This window comes from Panthera pardus, unplaced genomic scaffold (genome assembly GCF_024362965.1).
Source record: "Panthera pardus isolate Hobbes unplaced genomic scaffold, ASM2436296v1 HiC_scaffold_20, whole genome shotgun sequence".
In the NCBI taxonomy this organism is placed as follows: Eukaryota; Metazoa; Chordata; class Mammalia; order Carnivora; family Felidae; genus Panthera; species Panthera pardus.
Window position 1 is genome coordinate 82,466,451 of NW_026526766.1, and position 27,942 is coordinate 82,494,392.

The 27,942-nt window shown below is 40.1% G+C and overlaps 1 protein-coding gene and 1 long non-coding RNA gene across 2 annotated transcripts in view; one reads left to right on the plus strand and one right to left on the minus strand.

Annotated features, from left to right (window-relative positions):
- The window catches only part of DENND1A (DENN domain containing 1A), a 509,944-nt gene that overhangs the window by 345,592 nt on the left and 136,410 nt on the right, over window positions 1–27,942 (minus strand). Inside the window, 1 exon segment of the mRNA XM_053908275.1 lies at window positions 9,618–9,667. Within this exon segment, the coding sequence (XP_053764250.1) occupies window positions 9,618–9,667 (50 nt within the window).
- Window positions 303–27,563, plus strand: LOC109250197 (uncharacterized). The gene is made up of 3 exons (XR_002072921.2): window positions 303–422; window positions 1,653–1,780; window positions 27,472–27,563. It is a non-coding gene; the product is annotated as an uncharacterized LOC109250197 (long non-coding RNA).

Consider the following 27,942-nt stretch of genomic DNA (forward strand, 5'->3'; position numbering starts at 1 on the left):
ATACTGTGTTACTATGGTGATTTAATACTATGTTTTAAAGGGGGATTATATGATTAATTTTAACAAGGTTGAGAACTGAAGATGTGTGAGAAACAGGATTCTAGCTCACATAATTAAAGTGATTGGGGAGAAAAGTGGGCCTCACTGGGGGGAGGAGAAAAAAACTTGAATTATTAAAATATTTAAAGCAACAGGTCACAATGATTTCTAAATTACAAATAAGGTCATGCTTTTGTGACATAGTATTATGTGATCATATAAAATATGACTGTTCATTATTTTAACTCAGGGTGTGATTTCACTTCTAGAATGTTTAAAATGAGGCATCTGAGAAGGAAGGGGTATTGATAGGACTGAATGAAAAGAAAACACCCGGGATCCTTAGGAAAAGGACACAGAATGAACACAACTTGGTTTGTGAAGTGAGTGTCATTAATTTCCCTATTTATCTTTTCACCACCATTAAAAATGCTGAAAATGCTTTTAGCGACATCCTAGGCTCAAAGAAAGATTCATTACTCATTTACTTGGTTCAAATCCCAACTCAATCACTTGCTAACGGGGCCTTCATTTAGCAAGTTACTTAACCTCTAAGCACCTCAGTTTCTTTACCTGGAATAACAATGAGAGACCACTGCTCAACCCAAAGGAGGTTTTGGGAATAAGTGAGGTAAGCATTTACCATAAAGGCCAGTCCATAATAAAAACAATTAATAAGAGAGACGCAAGCTGTCAAGTTACCGTCGGAAGGAAAACAAAAATTCATATTAAAATCATGCATTTGCTCAGCATCTTCCTGACGGACTCATTTTTGTAATCCTTACGAGTGGAGAAAGGAAGCCTGCCTTTCCCTCTTCTCAGTTGCATCTTTTCAGTAAAGGACAGTCCTTTGGGAGACCAAGGGAGCTGCTCATGCTTACAGTAATGTAAACGAGTAAAGGGACACAGCTTAGGAGACAACATTTGTTATTCTCAGTTGATTCACCGTTTTTAAATCCTAACAGGGTAGGGGTGCCTGGGTAGTAGTAGCTCATTCAGTTAGGCATCCAGCTTCAGCTCAGGTCATGATCTCGTGGTTTGTGGGTTTGAGCCCTTCATCAGGCTCTGTGCTCATAGCTCAGATTCTGCTTCAGATTCTGTGTCTCCCCCTCTCCGCCCCTCCCCCAATCGTGTACACTGTCTCTCAAAAATAAAAAAAGATAAAAAAAAAACATTTAAACACTAATAAAGTACAAGCCACTTAAACAAACAAGCAAAAGGGGTCCTAAAGCAGCAAACTCTCAAATCTCTTCTCCTTGGACAATCTGCAATAAACTAAAAGTTAGGCAAGGGTGCTCAGAGGTTAAGTTGAAGGGTTCTCAATCTCTGAGGAATCTTGTCATTCCCTCTCCGCTTGCTGCTGTACTGTGGGAGAGTGTTCACTCTTTCTCCATAAAAATGACTTTGGGGAAAGGGTCTGCTTCGCTAGACGCTGCAGGGTTTGTGTCTACCTCCAGTATCAGAATCCAGAACTTTTTAACAGGGATCAGAGATTTCACAATGATTAAAACGGGGAGGAACTGCAGAAACCATCTGGCTCGAGTCTCTTGCTTTATAAGATGGGAAAAATGAGGCACATGGTCTTTTTGTCTTGTTGGTTTTGTTTTCTCAAGGTATCAGGACTAAAACGAAATTCCACGCCCCATTCTGCTTCAAAGCCCTCTCCATCCTGCCAGCCTCCACTAAACACAATGAAACCCTTCCCTCACCTCCAGCGTTCAACTCCACTGAAGGAAATCAGGTATGTGAGGGATCCAGATAGTTGTCTTCTCAAACAGACCCACTGCCCACTGAGCAAGGGAAACCAAATTTGAGTATTTCCAGAAATAAGCCCAGGAGACCAGGGCCAACACCACCCTTCACTGCACTTCCCAAGCCGAGATGAATATGGAAAACAAGGGAGAAAAGCAACAAATATTCAAACCAGATGTTAACATTCAGGCTGACTTGGAAATGCCTGTGAACCATTCAAGGCTCCTCCAGCAGCATTTTGCTTAATCTCGAAGTTATTTACAGGTTCAGTGTATACATGACAGGAAGCATGTCAACAGACAGGGTGATTTCAAACTTCCAGGGAGAGATGGGATTTTCCGTATTATCTCACTTTCAGTTTAGCTGTCCATCTTACGAGAGCAACTACTAGACTACTATCCCGTAAGAAGTGCTCACCATCTGTCCTGCTACAGAGATTCCCAGCTAGCGGGAAAAGAATAATAAACAAGTGTACCACAAAGCATACAGCTTGTACCAGTGTTCTGTGAAACCAAAGCAAGAACAAGGAGGGAAGAAAATGCAAGAAAAGGCAAAGCCCTATTCAGACAAGGAGGTTAGAGACAGCTTCTCAAAGATGACAAAAGACGAGCCGGAGCAACGACTTCAGAAACAGGGGACCGGGTGTTTCAGGCAGAGGAATGAGCAGGGCAAAGATTCTCAGGTGGGAAAGAGCTAGGCATGTTCAAGGATCTCAAAGAACACCAGTGCAGCTAAGATACAGGAGCTAAAGGGAAAGTGGCATGATAGGAAGTTGCTAGATAAAAGCAAAAGCCAGATCATACAGAAAGCCTCATCGGTTATGGTAAAAATTTGGTTTTGTTTTTTTTGTTTTTTTTGTTTTGTAAAGGTGATGGAAAGCCACTGACAGGTTTTCATCAAGGGAATAACAGTCTAATCCAATTGTAAATGTTACGTGGAGAATAGTTTAGGAGAAGGCAGAAGTAGAGGCAGAGAAAATAATCAGGAGGCTACTGGACTAGTCCAGGTGAGACAAGGTAGAGGCTTAACTCATGGTGGGAAGAGTGAAGGTGGGGTCCGGGTGGAGAGTTCCAAATTACAGCCAGCTGGTGTGCATAATGACAGGCTTGCAGATGTACGGAGAGTGAAAAGACAGCAAATTACTCTTTCATGATACAAAACACCAGTTTGCGGGGAGAGCTAAGAGTTCCATTCAGGACATGGTAAGTCTGAGAAACCCTGAGATAGAAATGTCAAGTACGTGGTTGAACATACTACCTAGGAAATCAGAGGGAAGGTTTGGGTTGGAGCTATAAATTGATGTCATCTACACCCAGATGTATTTAATGTCACAGTAAAATACAAGGTCACTTAGCGAGAGCATTCAGAGAAACAAAAGAGGATCAGGACGAGATTACCCATAGATAAAAGACCATCAAAGGAAAAGTGGAGAACAGGCAGGAAGGAATGGTCAACTGTACCCATGAATCAAGATGGGACAGAAAAATTGAAGTGAGCGATATACAGGTTGCAGATGCCCTTGATAAGAAAAGCTCGAGGTGAATGACAGAGGCAGAAGAAAGACTGAAGAGGGCTGAGGGGTAAGCTGGAGTGTGTAGCTAACTCTTCCAAGAAGGACAATGAACGGGAACAAGAGGATAGAGAAATAGCAGAACTGGTTTTTAAGCTGCTCGTGATGATTCAACAGAGGCAGAGATTCATGATGCAGGAGCGGGAAGAAACAGGCCTTTGGATTCGAATCCCAGATATGCTGGTCATTAGCTCTGGGAGGGCAGGCAAGTTTGTACCTCTCTGACCCTCACCTACAAAATGAAAATACTTTGCAGAGTGGTTTTGGGGAGTAGAAACAATGTATGCAAAGTAAACTAGCATACAGTAGATACAAAGTGAAAATAACCGTTATGAAATTATAAAATTCGAGACATGGAACCTAACGTTCTGTCATCTTCAATTTAATATGGCTCACTAACAATTACCTGTCAAGCACCACTGCCGGGCCCCCCTAGTGCTGCTTTTCCTTTCCTTCTGTGCATACAGGACATTGGGCAGGGATCAAGTTTTATCATACTACCACATCTCAACCTTAAGTTACATGAGCCTCAAAGCTTCCTTCCATAAACCTTTCATCTGCCTAAGACTCAAGTTTCTCACATTCCAAGCTCAAAGATCCAAGTGGCAAGAGTGGCATTGACCCAAAATGTCTGGGGACCTAGAGTAGGTTACACACTGCCAGATACAGGGCAATACCTATCTGCTCGAGAAACTCACCAGATAATTTAGAGAGAGCTCTCCACTCCTTCGCCTACATGAACCTGACAAAGCAAAACTGAATCCGAAACTGGAAAATCAAAACAGTATCAAAACCAGAAGGAACAGGAGAGATCTAATCCAGTCCCCTCATTTTACCCATGAAGAAAACTAAGACCCTTAGGGGAAACGTCACTTGCCACACATCAGGGACCAAGTCAGTGGCAGAACAAAAAATAAAACCTAGGTCCTCCAGGTTGCTACCCCCAATGATCTGCCCACTAAAGCCCCGCTGCTTCACTGTTATCAAATGCCGTGGACAGTGACCACAAGGCGCGAGGAGCAAAACAGAGGTTGCAGATGACCTTGGTAAGAAAAGTCACGGGACAAAACCAAAGACGACAGACAGGGATGAAAGTGGGCCAAACGAATCCGGTTTCACAAAGCAGAATATGATGAATGTGTAGACGCAGAATAAGGGCCAAGGTCTGGGCAGGCAGAGACTGACACACTAATCATGCACATTAGTTTCATTTTCTGCCTTAGGTTTCGTTCTCTTCCGATTTTAGAATTTTCTGCTTTTCTACAACAAATATACATTGCTTTGAAAGAAACTTTGATGGGTTTTTTTTTTTTTTGGTATTTCTTTATTTCTTTTTAATTTTTGTAATGTTTATTTTTGAGAGACAGAGAGAGGACGCGTGCACGCGTGCACACAGGGGAGGGGCAGAAAAAGAGGGAGACAGTATCCCAAGCAGGCCCCGTGCTGTCAGCAGAGAGTCTGATGCGGAGCTCGAATCCACAAACTATAAGATTGTGACCTGAGCCAAAACCAAGAGTCAGACACTTAACCGACTGAGCCACCCAGGTGCCCCTGGTTACTTTATTTCTGGTGTGATGGATCTAATGGAGGTGGTGTGATAGAGAAAAAGTAAGGTGGAATTGGAAGTCAGATAAATGTGGGTTCCGAGAGCTGCTCTACCACTTACTAGGAGTGGGACCTCGGGCAAGGTTTTGAAGCTCTCTGAGCCCGTTTCCTCATATTTGGCATTATGGTGATGGTAAGCTGTCAAATGTTTAAACCTTTAGTGCAGGAGAACACAGCACACTGCCTGGCACACAACAGATACATAACAAAACAGCAAACAGCGTGTGAATCTCATCTGCGTCCCTGGTTACATCCTAAACCAACAAACTGCACCTTCCCCTGACCCTTAAAAGATCATGTCATTTCATCCTGTGCTCATGTCATCTGTGTGTACTGGGGTACAGGATGATTTATAGGGCAATCGAACGGTAGCTGACTTGCTGGGTTCTGAAAGAGAAGCACAAACCTGGAAGGAAGGAAGAGCTTTTCCATCCTCCAGCGAGTCTCCTGAGTGCTCCGATTGAAGCAGGTTGCCAGCTACCAAGGGCAAGCAAGTAGCACCACGGTATGAAATGGCACATAAATCTTTTTTCTTCCCTTTTTTAAAAAAAAATTTTTTTTTAATGTTTATTTTTGAGAGAGAAAGAGAGAGGGGGAGACACAGAATCCGAAACAGGCTCCAGGCTCTGAGCTGTCAGCACAGAGCCTGACATGGGGCTCGAACTCACAAACCGCGAGATCATGACCTGAGCCGAAGCCCGACGTTTAACCGACTGAGCCATTCAACAGGTCAAGTCAAGACTCCTTTCCACCAAGAGCCTCAAGTACAGCATAGGGTGGAAATAACTCTGCACTAGGAGTAAGAGTATGTTTCTTTCCCAGCTGTGATTACTTCGTTGTGACCATAAGCAAATCATTTCACCTCTGCAAATCCTGGTTTTCCTTCTGTAAAATGGGACGTCTGAACCAGATGAATTTCATCTTGCTCCCACACACTTTCAAGGCCTCCTGTAGCCAGAGCCCAAGCTATCACGGTACACGTCACCCTCTCCCCAACAGGCTCCATCTGCTCTGGCTGAGCAAGCTCTAAGCTCACTCGTGGTTTCTCCTCTGCTTTGCTCTTCAGCACAGATGGGGAGGGAGGCTCTCCCTTCCACTTACCCCCTTCTTACTGTCCTTGCAGACTCAACTCACGTCTCCCCCACCGTGAGAAGTTTTCTCTGACCATCTCAGTCTTCTCTAACCTCACTGTCCATTTGGAGAGATACTCTTTAATGTGTGCTTGTAATACTTCCTGAACTACACTGAGAAACACATGGTGGGCGGGACGCCAAGTCCAATACCATTTCCGTGCCGCCCGACAGAGGGCTACACATTTGGAGACTTCCTTTGCTCTTTTGTAAAAGAGATACCACCATCATCCATCTTTTAGAAGAAACAAATGAAGTACCAGTGTGGACGTGTCCAGCACGCAGACTAGAGTCAATTAAGGGCTCAAATACAAATTTCCTTCCTTTCTGCTCTGTTTGGTGACTGATGCTCCCACAACATGTTCTAGAAAAATGTATTCATTTGGGAGATGGACATCTACGTTGTGCTAGCAGCCTAAGGGGGCTGTGGGCAAATCCTAATTTCTCTGCAGCTTAGAGTTTGTTCAAATGAGGATAATAGCACCCGTTCTCATCTCTTAGGATAGGAGGATAAAGTGAGGTAACACATGAGAAAGCACTTTCTTTTGAAGAGCCACTGGCATTATTATTTTTCATAAGTCCTAGTTTCAGAAAGAAAAATCTTAAAACAACACAAAAGACAGTAAGATGTCAATGTTAACGGGTGATTTGATGATGACTGTGAAAATCCCACTCTTGATATAGACTAGAAGTGTCGGAAAGTTGTATTACTGTTCCTTGGGGTAGAAACTACAAATACTAAAAAGATTAGGAAGCTTTCTTTTTTGAACGTAATCACCTAGGGCATTACTCATCTCTCATGCTGACATATTTTCTAAAGCAAACGATATCATAAATACATTGGGGGTGGGGGGGGTTGTGGGCCTCAGAATCTGGGCATATCCATTCGACAGGGCCAACTGCAAAGTAATAAAAAAAATATTAACATTAAAACCTTTGTGTTTATTGTAAGTACACTCCATCATTATTATCTCTTCGGCATTAAAGTATGCAAAGGTTACAAGTGGGGAAAGAGAAGAGAAAAAAATACAGTCCCCAAAATAAAGTGAGGTTTTTTTTTTTTTTATATCAATAAAAGTTATCAACACTTACAGAGTGTGGAACATAATGAAATGTAAGAAAGAACCATTATAGGGGCACATGGGTGGCTCAGTCGACTGAATGTCCAACTCTTCATTTTGGCTCAGGCCATGATCTAACAGTTCATGAGACGGAGCCTGCATTGGGCTCTGGGCTGACAGTGTGGAGCCTACTTGGGATTCTTTCTCTCCCTCTCTCTGCCCCTCCCCCACTCATGCTTTCTCGCTCTCTCTCTCAAAATAAATAAACAAACATTAAAAAAAGAAGAACCATTATACAAGGCAAGGGTTAAAACAGATCCATAAAGGGACATGTCTGTCCCAAATCATTCTGTTTAAAAATATGAGAAACATGATTAGGGGAGAGTGATCTAAAGAGAAGCATTTTAGAAGAAAAATATTTTTCTAACAACAGAAAAAAAGGTATCAGGGGATTGGTAACCAAAACAAAAAACCTTTAGAACTATTTAAAGACTTTGCTTTCTCTCAAGAATGTAATCACCGAGACAGGTAGGGAAGTAGAGGGGTGTGGTTGCCATGAGAGGAAAAGAGGGGATCTAATCACATTGTGCATTTCTTCCCAAGTTCGATTTTAAAGTCAGTTAAGGAATACCTCTCCCAAACTGATCACCACTACAAGAAGTCATGTAAAAACGTGCTCTCTCATTTTTCTTTGTTAGATTCCTAACCACATTTTAAAACATTTCAGCTTTAGGGCTCCAGACCTGGCTGGTTCAGTCACCAAAGCGTGCAACTCTTGATCTCAGGGTCATGAGTTCAAGCCCCATGTTGGGTGTAGAGACTACTTCAAAAAAAAAAAAAAAAAAAAAAAAAAAAAACTTTAAAAACTTAAAAAACAAAATAAAAAAAAACTTAAATAAAAACATCTCAGCTTTATTAATTTATATAAATATGCCCTTGCCATAATTTGTAATACATTTTATAGGCGACTGGAGGAAATTTCATGCATCGCTAATTCATACATATAAATGTGAAGTTTGCATTAAACGTCTCTCAAGAAAACCCTACCTCCTTGCTATTTTAAGAAGGAACAGGATAAAGAAGAGACAAGAGGACTCTCATTACAAAGACTGACCCTCTTAAAACTAAGGCTATTCTGTTTTGAGCATGAATCCACTGCTAAAACAACATGGGTACCAGGATTTAAAAAGGCCCAAGTCTGGAAATACTACAATGGCTGATTGGCTTAAAAATAACATGTTAGAACCAGGGAAAATAGTGATTATAAGTAGTTGGCAACATTCCAGTGCTGCTTTTTAGTACTCTTTTTCCTTTTAATACTCTTTTAAACTCCTTTGGCTACCAATTCTCATCTCACACCATTTTCAGGTTGCTGCCAAACAAAGCGGAACGCCCCTCCTACCAAGTGTAGAAAAGACCAAACAGCACACTCCCCACGTGCTCTCTAAACCACCAAAACCCTTCAGACCTGCCTGGTTTGGGCACACTAAAATACAAGACAGAACCTTCCTGAAGATGGGCCATTGTGTAGTTTCCTTAGAACACATTATGGCAGCTATAACTTATAATGATATTTTCTAAAAGCCCTGTCACTAAAAGTGGGCTTTTGAAGGCATAAGGTAGGTTGCAAAAATAATGCTTAAACTTTAATGAAACACACAGGAGACATTTCTTGAAAATAAGATGAAGAAGACTGCTTCGACATTTTATTAATATTGTTAGTCAAGTATAGTTTTTATACAGTTAAAAAAAAGTTCTTCCAAAATTGTTACCATTAACTAGTGTTTTGTTTTGTTTTTTTCTTAACCCTCGGACTATTTTAATTATCTTGGAGTTCTTATATTGATACCTTTCCAACAGCTTACCAGAACGCAAAATCTAAGGTAATATTCAGATGGTTTTGTTTGTTTTTAGTCTAGAAAGCTATAGAAAATGCTTATTTGCCCATAGATGCCATTCTTAGCCACCTAAAATGCAAGATGCTATTTAGCAACATGTCTTTTAAATAGCTGAACACCTTTAAACAAGATAGGCCTGTGATCATTTAAATTTTAAGTTGAATCAAGGAAAAACAAAGTCTATATAATATTCATAAGGCCATGGAATAATGCAACATTGCTTGCTTAAGTTAAATATATTCATATTTAAGTAAAATTAAATAGCATTGGAATAAATACCAACCATTCTTAATCATGGTTTGAGACTGATAACCAAAATCAAAAATTTAATGCCGGGTGAAAAACATCTCACAGACTGACCAATGCAAAGCTCTAAGCTTTAAACTTTTTGATAGTGTCAATAAAATCCCCAGGAAAGGAGAATATTGCAACTCTCCTTCAAACATAGATGTTTTAAATCTTGGTTAAACAGACAGAATGTTAAGAATGGTGTGGTTTTTATTTTCCATAGCAGGTTTATTGACACTTTTTTTTCTAGTAAAGTTTGAAAATCTGACACTACCTGTCCACATAGAAGGGGAAACAAAACTTGGTCAAAGTCTGTAGAACTTCCTGTGGAGAGAAAGAGAGATAATTTATACATCTAATGGGACCAATAAATCTAGCATTAACCACGGCACACAATCTAGCAACTTTACCCTAAAGAAAGAGGAGACAGATGAAGAAATATGGGCTTTATCAATTACATGGGAGGAGTACAGGCAGTCAATCATGAGAAATAATAAACATGATCAAACTTCATTAAAAATGAAAAATTAATCAAGAATCACACATGGGCGAGCAGCAGGAGCCGTGCAGGAAAGCTCTGAAGGGAGGGAGGCGGTTGGGTTGCTGAGTGTTAACACCCCTCCAGGGACCATCTCCAGCCTGACCATATGGATCAGAGTGAATAACACCGAGCCACATGGGTTTGGCCTGGCAGGGCCGCTGTTGCTGGCACCGTTTTTGCCTGTTACCTAGGAACAGAGGGGGCCGGGATTAGACAACGCTTCCCTACATCAATAGGCCAAATCGCAAGCAGAAGAGAAAGCCAACTTGACGGTAATTGTCCCTGAACATTGTCAACTACATTTTTTAGAGTTTAAAACTTCATTTACTTACTTTATAAAGAAGCTGCCATCTCTGGCATAGATTTATTTTGTAATCACAACACCAGCAATTTTAAGTATGCACTATTTTCAGTTAAATGTCATTATAGATGGGCACACTTACCTGCTTGTAATTTGTGAAAATCCGAAGCAAAGTACCAGATTAGATACCTTTTTACAAACGTGTACATAAAACCAAACATAATATTTAAGGGAAGTGTACAAAAAAGAGAATAATAAGCAGAGCAACATTGCGAAGATGCATAAAGGAGAGGCTTCTGACATTAAGACCACCACTACATAAGACACAATACAGTGTGTGTGTGTGTGTGTGTGTGTGTGTGTGTGTGTGTGTGTGTGTGTGTGTGTGTCTTTTCCCAAGAGACACATTTCCACATATATGGCATATATACACATAGCTAAACACATATACAAGTAATTAATTATTACTTCCTTCATAAAATTTTCTCTAGCTTGACTTAATTTAACTGCAGACTTGGACAGCCCACAGTTGGTGCTTATCATAAGTTCACAGACCAATGTTATAAATTTTAAAAAAGTATTCCTCTCATGCATTTGATTTCCTTTTTAACTATTTAAAATCCCAACCTCAAGACAAAATGAAGAACACATTGTTCGGCCATTGAGAAGCTGGTTCAAATTAAAACAAACCTGCCCATTGCAAATCCTAATCCAAGTGATAAATTATAGATCAGTTTACAAATGTAGCACTTTTCTAACCAATAATAATGAATTATCAATGCTAACTGAATTGATGCTTCTCGCTTCATTTATTTTTAAAACCAGTTCTATCATTCAAGAAATAAACCACATCAATCTAATAACCCACTCAATGAAGCAGAAAGCACACTGACTTGCTCTGCCAGGCATGTTCCGCCTACATAATTCAATTGAGCATATCCTATTTTTTAATATCATCTTGGACTGCTACTGTGTATATTGCAGTACTGTTAAGGCATGTCATGAAAGAGTGAAGGCAGAGGAAACTAAAAAATGAAAAAGAGTGGATAAGAATACTTCAGCATGTTCTATGAGGCATCGCTGACACATCAGTTAATTCCATAATGTGGCATTCAGAAGTCCATACATATTGTTTTAAAACCAGTCATGTTTAAATGAATTGCAAAAGCTAATTGAGAATCAGAAAAAAATTAGCCATTTCTTAGTGCATAATGTCAGTATCAGGCAAATATTGGGAAAACGGTCACAGAAAACATTCAACGTCTGCCGTCTTAATTCTAAAACATACTCTAACCCACGTATACAAAACTCTTACGATTTACATGCAAAAAAGAAATCCTTGCAAATTCCTTTCCCGTCAAGTTCCAGATACCACAAAGCATCTCCTGACTTCAGTATATGTACTGAGCATCCTTTAAAACTCAGTACCCGGTGCTCACTCACTGCCAACATCAGCTACAAAGACAGTTATCCTCTCCCCTCAGAAGTGACAGGTGCAGAAGTGCTTCTCTACTCTATGCTGGAGTGGAGCTGCCAAAAGGCCTCAAGATTTTTGAAAGAAAGGACCCCCATGGCTCCGAGGAAGCATTGTGCTCTACAGCAGAGTCAAAGGAATCTAATATGCCCAACTTATTACTCACTACAATATAGAAACTACTTACCACTTTCTAATGTCAAGAGTAATAACCAACCGTGAACTTGTCTGTCAGATAATATTAGAACAAATATCAAAATACCCAATGTGGGCTGGGTATAACCCACCTCCCAAGAGCTTTCCTTTTACCCAAGAAAGCAGTGATAAGTCTAATTAAGCAATAGGGCAGGAGAAGGGGAGGAGGGAAGGGAATATAGGCAAATGTAGGCACATGTTTGTGCATTACAATATGTTTCTTCATGTTTGTGATATTACAAGAGCTTGATATTCCAATTTAAGTCAAACAAGACAGTGGTGTGCTGTCAGAGGAGAAAACAAAAATGAGCATCTACTCTGTGTTAGGCATATTCACACATTATCTCAATCAGAACTGAAAAATCCACGTCTTAGTTTGGGAAGGGGGAAACAAGCAATGTATCTTATACGTAAAAACTGCTGAAATAGACCAGTTTTCTTAATACTGATTTCTCCCTATATATACACATCTAACTACCGTATCGTCCTTTTCCAAAGGAAAAAACACAATTACCTGGATAGGAAAAGTACCACTCCCTAATAGAGGGGACTTCAAAACCCTGATATAAATATATTTTGAGCATTATATTTATGGCAGAGTGTCTTTCAATGTTAACTCTACTGGCCAAAGTCACTAGGCAGTTAGCAACCCCTTTTTGCCCTCTCTGTGTCTTTGGCTGGGGAACTTTCTTTGTAAATGGTAATCTTCCTGTTTTCTCCCCTTTTCCTCTTGCCTACACAAGCTCTTTCAGACAACCAGCCTCAGTACAACCTCAACTACTGCCACATAAATCAGATCTTCAAGATGTAGTACGGCTGATGAAATGTAAATGACCTCATTGCTAAGGCAGGGGGTGGGGAAAATCGTGCCAGCTCTCCAGATCAATTCCCAAGTTTATATTTTCACAAATCTTTTTATGTACAGTTTGATTTCTTAACATTTTAATGAGCAAAAAAAAGTGCATCTATAGTAGCCAGTCACCACAGTTAAAGTGCAGGGCATGAACTAGATCCCAGGAGAGAACCAGTCCACCATGTCACCGCTGGCTTTAGGACATTCGCCACCTGGTTCCACGTCCCCAGGTTCCAACTCTTTTCATAATCAAAACACTGCTGACATTATAAACCCCAGACGGGTTTTCTAAAATCCTTCCCAATCAATATATCCAACACATAACTTATTGGAGACAACACCGAGCTCATTGATTAAGGTGAGTTCAGTAGCAAAGTTTTCAAAATAAATGAGACAAGAATGCAGCATTCAACCCCTTGTGTCACCAGACAATTTATGAAATAGGCAATTTCTGAAAGGGCTTTTCTTCCTAACAAAATCAACGATACTTCATGTGGGAGGAAAGCAGAGCAGAGGGGGTGGGGAGATGCATGGAGGACAGTTGCACAAACCTTCAGTTATGCATATATCAAACAGCAGATTGCACAGTATAGGAGAGAAACAACAGCTACAAAGCTCTGCCCACAAGGAGATACCAAGCCTCAGAGTATGAACCAAACACGAAATCAACACACCTAACACTGGTTTCACTTGCAAATGGAAATCAGAAAAGAACTCGAGATTCACATCAGTCTCCTTTGGATTCGTTTCCCCCAGTGTGAATTCTCATCTGGTGAGAAGGCCCATCGAGGGGACTTGCTCCAATCTGGATAAAGTAAATTGAATTTTCGCTGAAACTGAGATGTGCTCTTAAAAACCTAGTAAAGTTTACGGGGCGCCTGGGTGGCTCAGTCGGTTAAGCGTCCGACTTCGGCTCAGGTCATGATCTCACGGTTCGTGGGTTCGAGCCCCGCGCTGGGCTCTGTGCTGACAGCTCGGAGCCTGGAGCCTGCTTCGGGTTCTGTGTCTCCCCCTCTCTCTCTCCGCCCCTCCCCTGCTCATGCTCTGTCTCTGTCTCTCAAAAATAAATAAATGTAAAAAAAAACGGTAAAGTTTTTAATTTATAATATTATTCATCATAGAATTCTATCTGGAAGCAAAACTTCGAAGACTACATTTGATGCAGTCAACTGAGATTATGAATAATGAGGCTAACCAGTTCACTCTGAATTTGGGGTGTGGGTGGGGAGATGTACGAGATCCTGCAACGGCCATCAATTTGGATGTCAATACTTTGTTTTCATTGCTTCACTGAAACCCATAAACAAAAATTAGTTGTATTCAGCAGATGAAAACCACCGACAGTCAGACACAGACATACACACCCCACAAATAAATGCCATCTGAAAGACAAAAGTGCAGGCTGACTATAATGTCCACTGGGGTTATAGAATGCTGGGAGATGAGACACATTTTCAATAGTTCAAAAGGAAAAAGGAAATGTGTGCAGGCAAACATTCAAATAAAGGAAGCAGACAGCTTGAGTAAATGAATGTATATTTTAAAACACGGAGAGCTATAATCAGCCCCTCTTGTAGCTTGCTGAAAGCTCATACAGCGGTCGATAATTTACCTTTGTCCAAAAAGAGTTAAGGAGGGACAGACAGGGAAACAGAGTGGGAGAACGTTTCCTGAGTTTTTTTATATCCAATTTATTTGTTCATTTCAAAATGTAGACTGTGATGAAAAGATCAGTGGAGCTTAAATTCCTAAAATACTCTATTTCAATGTTTAATTTTTTGTTTTTAGTAGCATGAGGGAAATGCTGACCGTCCAAGTCCTGCAATTGAGATGAGTGGCACTGACTTGAAAGAAAAGCCTTTGATTGATGATCTTAAAACTCAAGTTGAAAGTTAAAAACAGAACACACACAAAATCCAAACACGCAAAAAGCTAACAAAATTTCGATTTTAAACCATTTCAGGTTAAAACCAGGGACTCCAAGTAAAAGCTACCAGAGGTTTTAATGCGTACGACTGAGAAGGGTAAAGCAGAATGGTAACAAGTTTTTAGAGGCCTAATTAGCACCAAGTTCAAGAATGTTGATCAGAAATTTCTAAATATGAAAAGAGGAAATGCAATTTTTTTCTTTCTCTGTAAATGTCAAATTAAATCCAAGATCCATATTACACTTACAACCAAACTTTAAAAAAAATGTTATTCAGTGAGAAAAATCTTTGCATAAGGGATTTTATAGAAAGGCCTTTCAACCCAAACATAAAAGCCAGGTCAAATTTCTAACAGGGCTGCTCCAATGCTACAGAATCTGCTTCCTTTCTTTGGTATATTTCAATGTTTACTCCTACCTTACTCTTTTTTTAAATATAAATGTTAATTTTGAGTTCTACCTATGTTATCATGCTAATTTGTGCAATACCTAATATACACATTCGCTGTTGTCATGCAAAGATAAAATTACAAAAGAGTACAGAAATTCATTATATTCTGTAACATGTATCATATAAATTTTATATCTAAATTATCATGGATAGTAAGTACATCGGTGGAATGCTAACAACAGCAGAAGAACCACCTCTCTTCTAGAACTACTTTTAAGTACAGAGCTTCAGGAAGTGAAGTCCAAAAGTAAAAATACTGGATCTTATTTAAAAAAAAAAAAAAAACTAACAAAATTTCTCTTTCTATCCCTCTTTTTCTTCAAAAAAATTACTTAAAGTCGTTCCCAAATTACAGTGTTATGTAAAATCCTCTGTTCTAACATTTCATTTTATTAACGTAAAAGCTTATAGCAGAGAGGTGAAAATGAGAGAGCTACATTTTTAAGGTCAGTATTAAACACCAATAAACTTCTTGACACTTGTTTCAAATACTTAGAAGATGGACAAATGATTTGGTTAGAATCTCTTACAGTTAGCATTTGGTGGCACTGGTTGGCCCTAACATTATTACTATAAAATATTTTGCCTTGTTTCATTTCCTTAAACATTTTAAGTCCTGTCATCTGAACGTTTATGTTATCAATATACCTAAAAGGAAGAAAGAATGGGGAAAATGGGCGAGGAGGGAATACAAGTCAACACCTACCAAAGGAATAGAGTCCCAACAGTAAAACTGCAAACGTGATTTCACTGAAGAAGTAACTGGCCCTCAGGAAGATGCTATTAAAAAAAAAAAAAAAAAAAAAAAAAAAAAAAAAGAGCACTGATAGAAATAGTATTTTGTAAGCATATTAAAAGCTGTCAGCTTTTAAATATTTTAAATGCACACAAAAATGTGCACAGATGGGCAACTTTTCTACTCACATTAGTCTAGAAAAAAAAATCTTTCATTATCAAGCTCAAAGTCCTTGAATTTTTTAAACTTAATTGTGCCTCTATTTCTAAGAATTCACACCCAAAGGCCAAAGCTTTCCTGCCACCAGTCCTTCAAATCTGACTTGGACATTACACGGGAGGAGGCTCCAAGCCTCCCTGAGGTCTCACTCCTTTTACAACACACGAAAAAGCAGTCGATAATGGGCCCATGCTGAATTCACTGCTCTCCACGTCTCCTCTTGGGACACAAGCCTAGCAGATGTGATAAAAACTGTGTCAGAGAAGTGGCTCTAGTTTGTGCCTTAATGACAACTTAAGCCTCTAAACCAATACAACCAAAGGACTAACAGAACTGGCTGTTACCTCTCTCTCCTGCCAATCTTTGAATATCTCTGAACTGAATTAGCACCTCTACCCACAACATCCCCTGCCACCCCACAAAATCTATTCTAATTTTAAAAGATAAATGAATTCAGCAAAACACGTCGGCGGCACAAGTGTCTGGGCTGTGTGTGTGCGTGTGTGTGTCCTATAATTAAGCCCTAACACATATTTCGTGTAGTTTATATTTTCTCAAGGTATGATTGTGCATTCAGATGTCTTGAAGGAGTGTCCGATTTCCTCTGATCACCACCCCAGTAACCGTGTTAAACACGCACAACTGGTAGGCTTACAGTTTCCAAAGAGTGCCTCCAGGTCTAAAAATTATTTTTAAATGTGTCCAACCGTAGGAAAGACGGGTGATATTCTGAGTTACTGAAACATCCTGATTATTAAAATGTATACAGAAGAATTTTTAAAACCGGTGGGCAGTTATACTTTTAAACTTGTAAGCACTCTTTGTCTTACCTAATGACACGGTACCAAAAAAATAGATTTAAATGTGTACTTCTGATAACATTTTCTAAATGCTATGATTCGGCCTTCAGATGATAGGCCTTTTTACCCAGTATCTTGAAAGCCTATTCAGTCACAATTGCATACCCACTTAATCAGCAATCATTGTTCTGGGATGCAGGACTTTGTTGTCCAGACAAGCACCAAAACCTTAAAAAAATTTTTTTCAGAACTGGCATAAGAAAAAAGTGATCTCTGTCAGACAAGGACAAATTTATGCAAATCTTTTATAAACATTCACAAACATTTATTTAGCTTTTGAAATGTTGGCCTCATTTGAGAGCATGAAAATGAGGGGGAAGTAGGGAAACGCAAAGGACAGCTTAGAAGCTGGCACACTACATAAATATTCAGAAGGAAGATTATAGGATTCGTGTTAGGCTGTCTTAGGCTTCTCCAAAGTCCACACAGAATAGCAAAGAACAAAACTAACGAGAAGTACAGCAGATGTTAGACAATGCATCAGCCTCTTTCCCTCTCTCACTTGGCTATACTTGGACGCTTTTATATTTTCTTTCAATATGGTTAGGTCATTCAAGGATTCTCCTATAGACTCTGTATTGTGGCTGCAGATCTATAAGCTGGAGGTCTGTCAGCTTTCCAAAAGTTTCCAATGAAAAGGCATTATGCAAATTCTACCTCTCTTACCCTCTTTCAGGGGGGAAAAAAAGCCTCCAGTATGCAGTCATCGGAGTATTGGAAGCCCCAGCCTTCATTTCTGTATAGCTGTGTTTGCCTCAGGGCCACGCTGCTTGTTTTGACAGTGGATCCCCCTAGATAGTTGGGATTAGTCGAGCTTGTTTAGATAAACTTGAAATCAAGGCCTTCTCTAGGTAGACAGCTAGATGTAGCTACCGAGTTTCCAGCTGCCTCCTCCTTTCATCCCCAAACAACTGGAGATTCACAGTAGCTATCACAGCCACAGGCTATGTCACATACATAAGTACAAAATTAAAGGCTGCTAAAAGAAGCCTTTGTAAGTCTTAGTGCTAAAATAAGGAATCTGTACTGCTTGGTTTATACAAATTATTCTAGCACTACCAGTATGGAACTGAAATCATCAGTTAACAAGGCATATTAATCAAGGTTCCCAGCTTCTTTGGATAGGCAGGATCATAGTTTGATAATATATCTAACCTTCTGCTTCTCAGCTCTTGTACGAGAGTAATCGCTTAAAACGTTGAAAAGGAAATAATAGGCTTTATTTATCCAGTGGCAGGAGATGTCAGACGCCATCAACAAACACTGGGAACAGACTATGAAGATCAAAATGTAAATATCAAATCTGCTTTTGAGAGAGAATTATTTAGCAATTGATTAGACAGGGCCTCACTGAACAGTCATCTCCAATTACAGAACGGTTTCAAATCAACTTTTATTTCCCACAACTTGCAGATCCTAATAAAATGGTATCAGGAGGACTCGAGAACTGAGGAAATTTATACTCAGAACAGATCAATGACATCCCACTATACAGACAGAAGGCAGGTGATATGAAACAGTATTGAAATAAAAAAAAGTTTGCAACTTAAATAATTCTCCAAAATCTAATACTCAAGGATTTCTTTCTTTTGAAGCTAGAGACAGCTCTTCAGAGGGCCAGCAAAATGTAAACAAAGAAAATAATTCCACATATATGTTTTATTTTACTTTACATATCTTGCTCTAATATGTGGATGCCAGTGTTTACCTGAGGCTGGGATAAACTGTAAACACAACAACAGTATCTGAATAGATTTAAACACTTTTCAGATCAATTCTAGAAGATACCATACAATCTTGAAAGCCTCCACCCTCTGACCACACTACCAAGTCACACAAGGCAGTTATCCATCAGTCAAGTGTTGATTGATTGACCAACGAAAACATGTTCTCGTAATTCAACAGCTAAGTCACTATTTAAAAGAAAAGCTTTATGACATGCAAGACATTCTGGAACAACAATCATCAATTTGAGGTTTTCCTAAGGAATTTTTGGTTCATTTCACTTACAACTTACCAAGTAAAGAAGGAGTTGGCAAACTTTTTCTCTAAAGGGCCAGATAGTAAATATTTGAAGGCTTTGCAGGGCATTTATGGACTCCATCAAAGATTCTTCTAGGGCTTTTTGTTTGTTTGTTTGTTTAAATAACTCTTCATAGGAGCACCTGGGGTGGATCAGTCGGTTGAGTGACTGACTCTTGAATTAGGCTCCGGTCACAATCTCAGTCATGAGATTGAGCCCCACATCGGGCTCCATGCTGAGCTTGGAGTCTGCTCAAGATTCTCTCTTTCCCTCTGCCTCTCTCCCTGCCTTGCACTCTCTCTCTAAAATAAAAATTAAATTAAAAATTAAAAAAAAAAAACCCTCTTCATAAAAGTAAAAACCACCTTAGCTCAAAGGACACACATAAGAGCCACCCCGAGGCAGTACTTGGCCAGGTGGCTGTAGTGTGCCAGCCCCCAATCCAGAAATTTCTGAAAGGTCAAATGGCCATGCCAATCGTATTGGCTCTATGGTGAGCCAACAATTCACACATGGTTATTGCTAAATGGCCAAATATCTACTGCATTCCAACATGCTCTCTTTTTAGAAAATTATTTAAAATACAAAAACAGAAACAGGGGCACCTGGGTGGCTCAATCACTTAAGTGTCCGACTCTTGGTTTCAGCTCAGGTCATGATCTCATGGTTCATGGGCTTAAGCCCCACATCGGGCTCTGCTTCTGAATCTCTCTCTTTCTCTCTCTCTCTCTGCCCTCCCCTGCTCATGCTCTTTCTCTAAACAAAATAAACTTTAAAAAATTGTCAAAAATAAAAAACAAAGAATTACAAACCAACCATATTTCACTATTCAAAATTCACAACTGTTTTTTGGCACAAACCCCTCAGAGAAACAACTTCTTAAATTAACAGTTCACTATTACTACAGGTAAGGTTCAGGGTTTTCTTAACAGATAGACTGATGTTCTCCGGATCATGGACAGCTCTTCAATTTGAGAATTATTTTGTTTACAGTATCACAAAAAGCAGTATTAAAAGAAAAGTCTTTTCTAGCGCTTTACTCGCCACTCATGTGAACAACATGTTACGGACCCAACGTGCTATTAGATGTAGAATGTACCAGGGCCTTCTCACTACTTAATTTCTGGCCCTTCTTTCAACTTCTTCCCTGTAAGTGTGTTTTCCAGGATATTATCTTCTTTCTTCTAACTCTGCACTCTCCTCCATTCATAGTCTATTTACACTTTAATTCCAATTATCATTGCTTTGTAAAAGAGTCCGATTCAAATCTTCACTTCCTAGACTACATCTAGCACCAGGCTCTATTCCAACTGCCTTTTGGACATTTCTTTTTCTCTTTTTTTTAATTAAAAAAAAAATTTTTTTTTAATGTTTATTATTTTGAGAGAGAAAGAGAGAGCAAGCAGGGAAAGGGCAGAGAGAGAGAAACACAGAATCGAAAGCAGGCTCCAGGCTCTGAGCTGTTAGCACAGAGCCCAACGCGGGGCTCAAACCCACAGACCGCGAGATCATGACCTGAGCTGTAGTGGGCCACCCAACTGACCGAGCCACCCAGGCGCCCCACCTTTTGGACATTACTGCCCCATGTCCCCTAAGTACCTCAAGCTTAACATGTTGAAAATCCAGATGCATCATCTAGGTTCCTGGAACCCCACCACTCATTCAGCTCTTTCACCCCATTGAAACAAGAAAAGAACTCAGGGCACCACTATTACTCGCTGGGGGACAGACGATCCATTTGTGTGACTTAGATTCAACTTATTTGCCATGGTTGTTGAATTTTGAAATAAATCCGTGAAGAAAAGCTTCCAACTCCTTAAAAGCTTCTCCAATGTTAACAAACAAGAAAGGAGACACAAGGGAGCCCCTGGAATCAAGAGCATTTCAGTCATCTTAGAAGAGGAATATTTTTAGAAGATGTATTTTAGAAGAAATATTTCAGTCATCTTAGAAGATGAAGAGGGTTATTTTTCCCTAAGCAAGATAATCTTTTCAAACCAATGTGTTAAAGGCCCCGTCTGTGCAGAGCTCGTGATCTGGTTGGAGAGATGGATGCCTCGCAAAGGTAGAAGGTGACCGTGGCAGGAGCTATGACAGAAGAGAGTGCTCTCCGACAGAATGACAGGGCCTGAAATTAGATGGAAGGGTCACGAAAGGCATCTCAGGAAGTGGCATTCTCAGCTGGGATGTTAGGAACAAGGAGGTGTTCACCAAAGATTGGAAGAGGAACAGGGAGAGGTAAGGCAAAAAAAAAAAAAGTAAAAGCATGAGCAGGAGCCACTGAACAAGAACCTGGGCACGTTCAAAGAACTGAAGTCAGCCTAGCATGTTGAAGCAGAGGCAGCAGGGAAAGAGAACGCAAGAAGATGAGGTTGGACAAGGTGGCAGGGGCCAAATCATGAGGGGCCTTACAGGGCATGTTAAGGAGTCTGGACATTATTCTAGAGCACTGGAAGTCACGAAGAGGGTTTGAATCCTTTACATCCATTTGCATGCTGCTTTCTAACTTTGCTGCCACCCGCAAAGTCTTCCAGATTGTGAGGGGTTCAGAAGCTACCCTCAGTGAGCTCTTCACCTGAGCTTCCACGCCAATCATTCCTAGCATTACACTGACCATAATCTTAGGACCCTACATTCTTTCAGGACGGTAAAGACACACAATTGGGTGCCCGCCAGCCCCCTGAGAAGGAAGAGGGGCCTCACACAGGAGCCTTAATAATAACCCAGCAACATGGAGAGGGATTGTAGTTGAAGAGAACAAAAGATGTGTAACAAATTTGAACACAGGATCAGCTTAAATCTCTCTTCAGAACATGCTCCTGATAATCTGTTATTTCTTCTGAGATTCCCAAAGTCCATTTTCCCGTATACAAAGAAAGCAGACTTCTTACTGCGGTAACCTGTTGGATATCATTGCATCTAAGAAGCCACTGATTGTAAGACTATTATCTTTCAGTACCACTAGGGGAGAAAATGGCCATAAATGATCTACCATCGACTCTAAGATGCATCCCAATTTCAGAGACGTTAAGATGTTAAGATGTGAAAATGTGTGCCTCTTAGAATTGATGGAATACATTTATTTACAGATCTGTCTTTCCCACTAGACTGAGCTAAGAATGCTAGGGATTACACCCACTGCCAATGTCCAGTGGAGTACCCAGCACAGAGGAAACTTCCAGTGAAAGATGGTGCTGAAAAATGATTGGGCGATATTAAGGGGATTTAGAAGAAAAAACATAGCATTAACTGAGCACTTGTTACTACCAAGCACTGTGCTAACAGCCTACATGTCTTCTTGTTTAACTTTCATAGGAAACCGTGAGACCAAATGGGCCAAAGGAGACCGGAATTTACCAGAGAATCAATATTTATTTTTGATATAGAAAATGAAAGGAATGGAAGAAATGATTAAAGTTGGTATAAATGTAGTATCAGTCATTTCTGTCAAAAGCTTACCATCTGTGCCCAATAAACATAAGAATTATGTATATAATTTAGGGGCACCTGGTGGCTCAGTCAGTTAAGTGGCCGACTCTTGGTTTCGGCTCAGGACATGATCTCACCTTTTAAGAGTTCAAGCCCTGGGGCACCTGGGTGGCTTGGTCGGTTGAGCGTCCGACTTCGGCTCAGGTCATGATCTCACGGTCCGTGAGTTCAAGCCCCGCGTCGGGCTCTGTGCTGACGGCTCGGAGCCTGGAGCCTGTTTCAGATTCTGTGTCTCCCTCTCTCTCTGCTCCTCCCCTGTTCCTGCTCTGTCTCTCTCTGTCTCAAAAATAAATAAACGTTAAAAAAAATTAAAAAAAATAAAGCAGCTTATAAGAGTTCAAGCCCCGCATCTGGCTCTCACTCATAGTGTGGAGCCTGCTTGGGATATTCTCTCTCTCTCTCTCTCTCTCTCTCTCTCTCTCTCTCTCGCTCTCTCTCTCTCTCTCCCCCCCCAAATAAACATTAAAAAAAAAGAATTATGTATATAATTTAAAGTATCTAATTGACCTATGTAAGTCTCTTCTGATTCAGCCTTCATTATGTTCCTCATATACCAATGGTCATCTGCTCTCTGGAGGGGGTAAAGTGACCAGTGGAAGGAGACTGGAAAGCAGCTAATACATTGCACAACCTGTGCTAGAAATACAGATGCTCAACGATCCTGCCAGTAATCTTATGTATTATAACGATTATCAACTTCTTATGAGTGAACTGAACTTTGAAAGCAGAATAACATTAGTTTCAGATAGAAGAGTGAAATAAACTTGCCTAACTGCAAGTAGACAGTGAATGGACAAGCCAACATTCAAACCCAAGTTCATCTACCCCTGGAGCTTAAGCTGTTCTGACAATTCTCAGCTTGCTGCTTTGCTGACTACAAAGGAGAGTCTCATTCTTGGTCCCTACTTGATTAGGATTCTGTCTCCACAGTTACAAACACTCACACAGCTACACCTTTGCAGTGGTAGCCCTCCACACCAAATGAAGCTAAAGCCTCTCTCCCACCTCACTTTCCATTTGCAGCAGTGGAGCCAAAGATTCATGTTGTTGGGTCACAGGCTCTTAGGTAGGGGAGTCTCATGTGCCAGCCTGCCCAAGACATCCTGGTCTGCTCATGATTTCTGTGTTATCATGGTGCCCATTTCACTCTCGAAAGTGCCCTAGATGTTATGGTCATCAGAGTCTTAGAGAGAAACCCATGGCTTGTCTGGAGGGTAGTGAAAGAACACACAGCTGTTCTATCTGCCTTGTGATGGGAAACTGGGGAGAGAGGTTAGAATAGTTTTTATCACTTGACTCTAGGCTCTTTATCCACATTAAAAACTTATCTATATTCTAGGACTTAATACAATACCAGACATCATCAATTACATGGAAACAGGAAAATCTTCTCTTTGCTCCATTCTCCTCATGCTACATCAGATAACCTTTATCGAACCAGACTAATCCAGGTGTTGTGTATATATCATGCCCACTTCTCCTGCCAGTTCTACAAAATTACTATACTTCCTGTTTTAAAGATGAAAAAAAAAAAATAGGCTGAAAAACTACAGCCTTTGCCCAACGTGACCTTTACAAAGCCAGACCTCATATAACATGGGGATACTTGCCTTCTACTTTTCTTTGGGCCAAATGTACACAAAAAAAGGGGGGGCACTTAAAATTGTAGGGGGGATTATTGTTAAGATGGGGCGCACCTGGGTGGGCTCAGTCAATTAAGCATCCGACTCTTGATTTTGGCTCAGGTCATGATCTCACAGGTCATCAGATCGAACCCTGTGTTGGGGTCTCTGCTGATAGCTCAGAGCCCACTTGGGATTCTCACTCTCCCTCTCTCTAAGCCCCTCCCGCCAGTCACGCTCACTCACTCTCTCTCAAAATAAATAAGTAAAATTTTAAAAAAGAAAGAAGTGATACATGAATAATGCAAAGATTTTAGCTGCCATTAAATCTGTTTATTATAACAGATATATTTTAGAAATTTAGAAACACTCAATTTACCAGCGGTTTAGAGCTCTAGAGATGAGAAGTATCTGGGAGGTTGGAAGAGTTCTCTGATAAAAATGATGCTCTCAACAATTTACAGTTTACACTTCTAAAATTAGATGTTACTAAAGAGGCATCCTGTTTGAAATACATTCAAATACAAGAACCTTAAAAGCCTCTGCTAGGTAAGATAGGATTCAATAAATGTGGGTTTTGGTTTGTCCTACCTCATTCAAATTCTGAGCCCAAGATCACAGTGGGAACGTTATTCAAACAATCATTTATTATTATATAGCAAATATTTGGAATACAAATACCCATACACAGTACCAGGTCCTAGAGATACGGACAGGAAGCAAGTAAGATTTCCTGACTTCCTGCCTAGGGGAGGAAGAAGATACGTGCATGAAGATACATGCAATAAAGTGTGCTGGGTTTTCTGACAGAAAGTATGGTCAAGGAATAAGGAAGGTACTGTCAGGTTCTACCAAGGGGATGTGGAAGACTCCTCAGAGGTGGTGACATGTGACCTGACTTTTGAGAGATGAGTCAGTATTTATTAGACAAAGTGCCGGGTAAGAATATTCCAGGAATAAAAGCAACGTGAAACAGTATTATATCACACATTTCACAAGGTTGATATATAAGCAAGTGACTTTGGTCAACTCAATGCTCTTTCAAAGACAATCTTAATTCTTTCATAAATACCATTTCATTTCTACCCACCAATCCCCACTTGCAAATACACACACAGGCACACACTACAGAGTAGTCCAACAGTCTGGGCTTCATGCTAGTTCACATTTGAAATCTGAAACTGACCAAAGTTGACAGTTTGAAATTATGGTAGCCACAAGACTCTTAACTCTGCTGCATGTAAGTACTTAAAAGATAAAAGCTAACACAATAGTACAAATCACTATATGCAACAAAAAGGGCTAATTCACAAGGACTGTGGGCCCCATTACTAAATTTCTGGGGTTTTGAACATGGAAAGTCTCAAAACAGATTTCACGACGGAAATGAAATAAATGAAAAATAATTAGTTATTTGAAACCCCTTCATCACCATTACAAGAGTTTCCACATTTTCAGTACGTTTTAGAACATAAATACTCAGAAACTGTTTCTGATTATATCTCTTCATCTCTACTTGACAAAGTACTCTCTCTTCCTTTTATGACTTCTCTAAAATTTGGTCTGGAATAGCGCAGGCTTATGAAGGAAAGGTTTTCTAGAATTCTTCTTAGGACCTGTCAAATTCTAGAGGCAAAGCTCATCACATATAACCCTAATACCTGACAAAACGAAAGTACCCAAACCGGGGTAACTGCTACCTTAAATCTGCCCCCTAGAAGGAGGAGGCACTACATAACTATTGGTTATTAGATGCCTGTTCTCATTCTGAGCACTCTTACACATTTCAAAATCACTTAACCCTCGCAAAAGTCCTAGGAGGTCTTTACTCTGATTATCTCTAGTTCATAGAGAAGGAAATGACATCCCAAAGAGGTAAATCCCACTAAATAACAGAGCTGGGATTCAAACCCAATCAGTCTAGCTCCAAAGTCCATGCTCTTGATTACCACTGTCATGCACCTGGAGTCTCCTTTCTGGAACCTGGACTCCTTAACAATTATGTCTGTGTATTACATACTTCATATTCACAATTATTCACGGGCCTGTAATTTATCCTATCTGCTGAAAAGAGTCTCTAACATGGACTATAGTCATTCCAATACTTGAAGAATTCAGATTGACAGACAATAATACAGTGTAAGGAGTCAATGTTCCAAGTGCTCTCCAAGTGCTGAGATGGAGTAACTGATCAGTCAGGGCAAATTTCACAGAGGAAGTGATATAAAGCAGGGCAATTAATGCTTAACAGAAGTATACCTGGGGGATACCTGGTGGGAGCTTGAGGAAGGCATTTCAACCATAAAAACAGCTTGGGCAAAAACAGAAGTGGGAGAAAGCAAACCGTGTTGGGAAACAGTGAGGTGTTCTATGTCTGCTTATAAGGTGAAAAGTGGTAGGACACCAGGCTGGAGGCTGAGTCAAGGTCAGGCTGTGAAGGGCCTTAAATCCAAGTTAAGAAATTTGGTGTCAATCTTGAAGGCACCACGGAACCATCGAGAGTTTTGACTAAAGAGAAATGGTGTGATTTGACGTAGGTTTTAGAAAATTATCTTTGGCCATCTTATGGAAGGTAGTGATTATAAGGACATTGGGTTGTAGGCCATTAGGAAGAGTCCACATGAGAGAAGTTGAGAGTTGAATGCAGAGAGAAATGGCACACTAGGGAGACTGGAGAGCACCTGAGGAGGGATAATGAATGAGACTGGATGACTACAGACTTGCCCTATGTGTAACAGACTGGTTACGTGAGGCTGAAGTTAAGACTCAGACTACAACTCTCAAAAACAGCCACAGTCCATTTAGTCATAATCATGGAGTAACTCACCAGAAACAAGACCATCCAATAGTATTCACAGATGTCTAAAATTTAGTGGGGCTTTTTTGGAGCCAGAATAAAACCAGAAGAACACTTCTAATAAGAATGTGTAAGTAAGGATTGCATAATTACCATTTCCTGGCGTTAGATTCAAGTAAGTAGTAGTACAACGTAGCTGCATAGCCTGGCGTGCTTTCAGAAAGAATAGCTCAGAAAGAATTTGTCTTTTTAATGAGTTCCTTCTATATAACTGTAACAGCTGGGGAGTGACCAAATTGGGAAGAAATCTTCAACTTAAAAGAAAAGCCTTAAGTCAGAAAATGTATCAATTTTTCAATTGAGTTCAGCTACATGTTTAAGGTTTTGAAATACAGTTTTCGTTAAGAAGTCAGCCCAACCCTATCCCATTCTTAAATTCACCCTTTTCTGGAAATGGGGGAGAGGGGGAAACTCATGATATAGATATGACAGGATAGCTGCTCTTATATACAAGGTGGCTTTCTCTTCAGCACACACTTTAACAAGCATGAATTTTGACATTCATCCAAGGTGATAAATTTGACTTGTAACAACACTGGGAGAAATAAAAGCAACACGTGACAGATTTTTTTTTTCTTAGGATTATTGTTTACCCATCCGTGAACCTATACTCGAAAAAACATTAAAACCAAGACAATCATCAAGAACAGGACACTCTTAAACATATACAAGGAAGCAGATGTTTAATCTGGATTGCATTTATACATCTGCAATCTATCAATGAATCTTTTCAAAATCTGTAATGTGGTCCATCAAAATGGCTACACTGGATGGCAATCGTGGATACTGACGCACTACTTGAAGAAAGCTGCTTCGGCGGGGTGCTCTGTTGCTATTATGCTAAACAATCACCTCCTAGGGTCTAAAGAGATTGAGAGTTTATATCTGTGGATGAGAAAATTATGTTTCCATCTACAGTCCCAGACTGCCAAGTTACTAAGAAATATGGAAACGGACCTTTTTGAGCAAGAGGTGGAAAAATCCATAAATCAACAGTGACTCTTGGAAAAAGCACACATCTAAAACAAACTTAAAAGATGATCTTTAAGGG